The sequence below is a fragment of the Otolemur garnettii genome, unplaced genomic scaffold (assembly GCF_000181295.1).
Source record: "Otolemur garnettii isolate 467f Iridium unplaced genomic scaffold, OtoGar3 scaffold00038, whole genome shotgun sequence".
Classification (NCBI taxonomy): Eukaryota; Metazoa; Chordata; class Mammalia; order Primates; family Galagidae; genus Otolemur; species Otolemur garnettii.
The window spans coordinates 3,716,242-3,719,239 of record NW_003852433.1 but is presented as its reverse complement, the minus strand read 5'-3'; the positions used below and the strand labels follow the sequence as shown (position 1 = coordinate 3,719,239).

Here is a 2,998-nt window from a genome sequence, read left to right as displayed (position 1 = left end):
ACCTGAATTGGCGGGTTTGAATATAGCCTGGGCTCGCCAAACTACAAAAAAAATAGCTGGGTGTTGTGACGGGCGCCTGTAGTCCCATCTACTTGGGAGGCTGAGGCAAGAGAATCGCTTAAGCCCAGGAGTTGGAGGCTGCTGTGAGCTGTGACACCACGGCACTCTACCCAGGGCGACAGCTTGAGGCTCTGTCTCAAAAAAAAAAAAAAACCAAAAAAAAAAAAACAGTTTTAAATCAGTTTTCAAAAAGATAAAAGTCTTGAGAAAAAAAGCTGGGGGAGTGAATTTCAGCATTATGTACCTATCCCATTAACTGAGACCAAAGTGCAATTCACCCACTTTTTCTCCTCTGATCCAGCATTTTGTACCAACTTCATATAGCTACTCATTCACACTCTGCTATACTCCAAGGGGCCTCAGGCATTTCCTTTTTTGCCTAAATGGTTTGAATTTCTCTTAATTTCTCTGGGATTTCTCACACAGTACCAGACATTCTCTTGGCATTAATTACATTAGCTTAATAAACAAAAGGTTGCATGATGGTGATATGACTTTTCTGAGCCTCTTATAACTTTCCAAGGTCTTTAATATAAACCTGTAGGTTTCAACAAAAAGATACCTCCCAAATTGTCTGAGAGGCCAGGAGTGCCTCTTCCCACATCTGGAGGAACTTGAGCACCCAGGTATTCCAAAGCTAATCAGAATTTAAAAGGAGACAAGTTACTTTGTCCTGTAGAAACTTGGATCACTCCCACCTCTTTTCCAGCTCTCAGAAACATCCTGTGCTCAGGTTGCCCTGTGTAGGGCTAGGCAGATTTAAATAATGGTTGATTTCTCTCTGCCAACCTGGAGAAAGGAAACACGTATTAGGAGACTCATGGCCCAGTCCTGGGAAAATGTGAAACTGTGTCTCTCTAAATGACCTAGATATCAAGAGAAGTAATTGCTTTTAGTTCTTTTTTCCCATCTTGTTCCTTCCCCTCCAAAATATATAATTGATCAGCTAGTCTGATTTAACACTGAGGAATTACTTAGAAATTGGGCGGCGCCTGTGGCTCAGTGGGTGGGGCGCCAGCCCCATATACCGAGGGTGGCAGGTTCAAACCCGGCCCGGCAAAACTGCAACAAAGATAGCCGGGCGTTATGGTGGGTGCCCGTAGTCCCAGCTACTAGAGAGGCTGAGGCAACAGAATCGCTTAAGCCCAGGAGTTGGAGGTTGCTGAGAGCTGGGACGCCACAGTACTCTACCGAAGGCCATAAAGTGAGACTCTATCTCTACCAAAAAAAAAAAAAGTATTTAGGAATCTGCTATCTTCAATCTAACTAATCTTTGCATCCCTAGAATCTGGAATAGTGCTGAGCCCAGATAAGAAAGCACCATTTGTTAAAGAAAGTACTGTTTTGTAATTCTAGGGAATTTAACATTTTGTTCTCTGCCTCAAAAAAGTGGACATTTTTTTTCAATTTCACATGGGACCAAAAATTTAAGAAAACAGGAAAGAAAAAAAGCGTTTCCCCAGGTCTCCATATGGTTATGCATGTCTCCAAACTGCTCCCTGTGGATGTCTGGAGGCCTCTTCTTGCAGGGAGCGAGGAGCTGAGGAGAGCCTAGTCCTCCTTGCACCACAAAGGCCAAGCTGTAAAATCTCTTGGTCTACGTTTGTACACGCGACACTTTCCATTAAAATAACAATAATGATAATATGTACACACAGAACAAAGTGTATAAATAAAAAAATTAAACATGTATTCCCATCACCGGGTCATAACACCTCTTGTGCTTTCACTATTGCTACACGTAGTTTCAAAACGAGATCTCCTATCCTCAAGACTAGTATTTCGCAGAATTGCTTTCCAGGCTTTTTTCTATCCCAAGGACGGATTTGCCTTCTATCTTGGCTTTCCGCTCCACTTGGGGCCCCGAAGTGACGGCCGAGAGAAAATGTTGCCAGGCTGAGGTAATAATCTGTTAGTTCTCACAAAAACTCGTCAGTCTGGAAATCTGTTTGGAATTAAATTCTGTCACTCCGGGTGAAAAAGAGTCAGCCTAAGGAGGGAAAATCCGTTAGTTGAGGAAACTCTCCGCTTCGGTCCGGGCTCCTCCAGATTCCCCAGCGCTAGGCTCCTGGGCCTCCCTGTCCAGGAAGGCGGCCTCCACGCGGGCGCCCTAGCCACACCCCCGTCGTGACGGTCGGACCAATGGGCGCCGAGCTCAGCCGTGCGTCACAAGGCGCTGGCCAACCGCGGAGGGCCACGTCCGTAGAAAGGCTGGGCGCGGCGCGGCTGGCCGCTGGACAGCGGCGGCTGGCAGTGGCGTAGACAGTCTCGGGCCATGGTGGTGGTGGCAGCCGCGCCGGGCCCGGCCGACGGGGCCCCCAAAGTCCTACTTCTGTCCAGTCAGCCCGCCGCCGCCGCCGGAGCCCCGGTCGGCCGGGCCCTGCCGCTCATGGTGCCGGCCCAGAGAGGGGCCAGCCCGGAGGCTGTGAGCGGAGGGCCGCCCCAGGCGCGCAAGAGACAGCGCCTCACGCATTTGAGCCCCGAAGAGAAGGCGCTGAGGAGGTGGGCAAGGGGCTAGAGTCGGGGGCCGTATCTAAAGCCTGGGCTGGGGTTGGAAGCGGGGGTCGGGCCCTGAAAACGCTTTTGGCCTGGCCAGTGCCGTGCCAGCGTGGCGTGGGGCGGGGTCAGGAAGCCTCGCTGACCGGATCTGCCCTGCTGCGTGGAATCCAGGGCCTCCCAGGCCTTTTCCTTTTGCTTTCCTCCGGCCTCATTAGAAGCGACTAGAGCTGGGGAGGCGGGCAGCTGGGCTCCAGGCCCTCTTGCTATGTGACCACAGACCAGTGGCTAATCCTCTCTGATCTCGGGCTCGGACTGTAAGATTAGCCTCTTCTTGATTTACTTTTTTTTTGTTTTTTTTGAGGGTTTGGGATGTGAAGCTGAGGCTGGGGGCTCTGTAAGATTCACTGGTCAGGCTCAGTCTCTGCAGGTTTTTTTTTTT

General features: G+C 50.0%; 1 protein-coding gene across 1 annotated transcript in view; it reads left to right on the top strand.

Annotated features, from left to right (window-relative positions):
• Positions 1–2,270: 2,270 nt before the first annotated feature.
• The window catches only part of XBP1 (X-box binding protein 1), a 6,581-nt gene continuing 5,853 nt past the window's right edge, over positions 2,271–2,998 (top strand). Inside the window, 1 exon segment of the mRNA XM_012805193.2 lies at positions 2,271–2,566. Coding sequence (XP_012660647.1) covers positions 2,336–2,566 — 231 coding nt within the window. The 5' untranslated portion in view covers positions 2,271–2,335.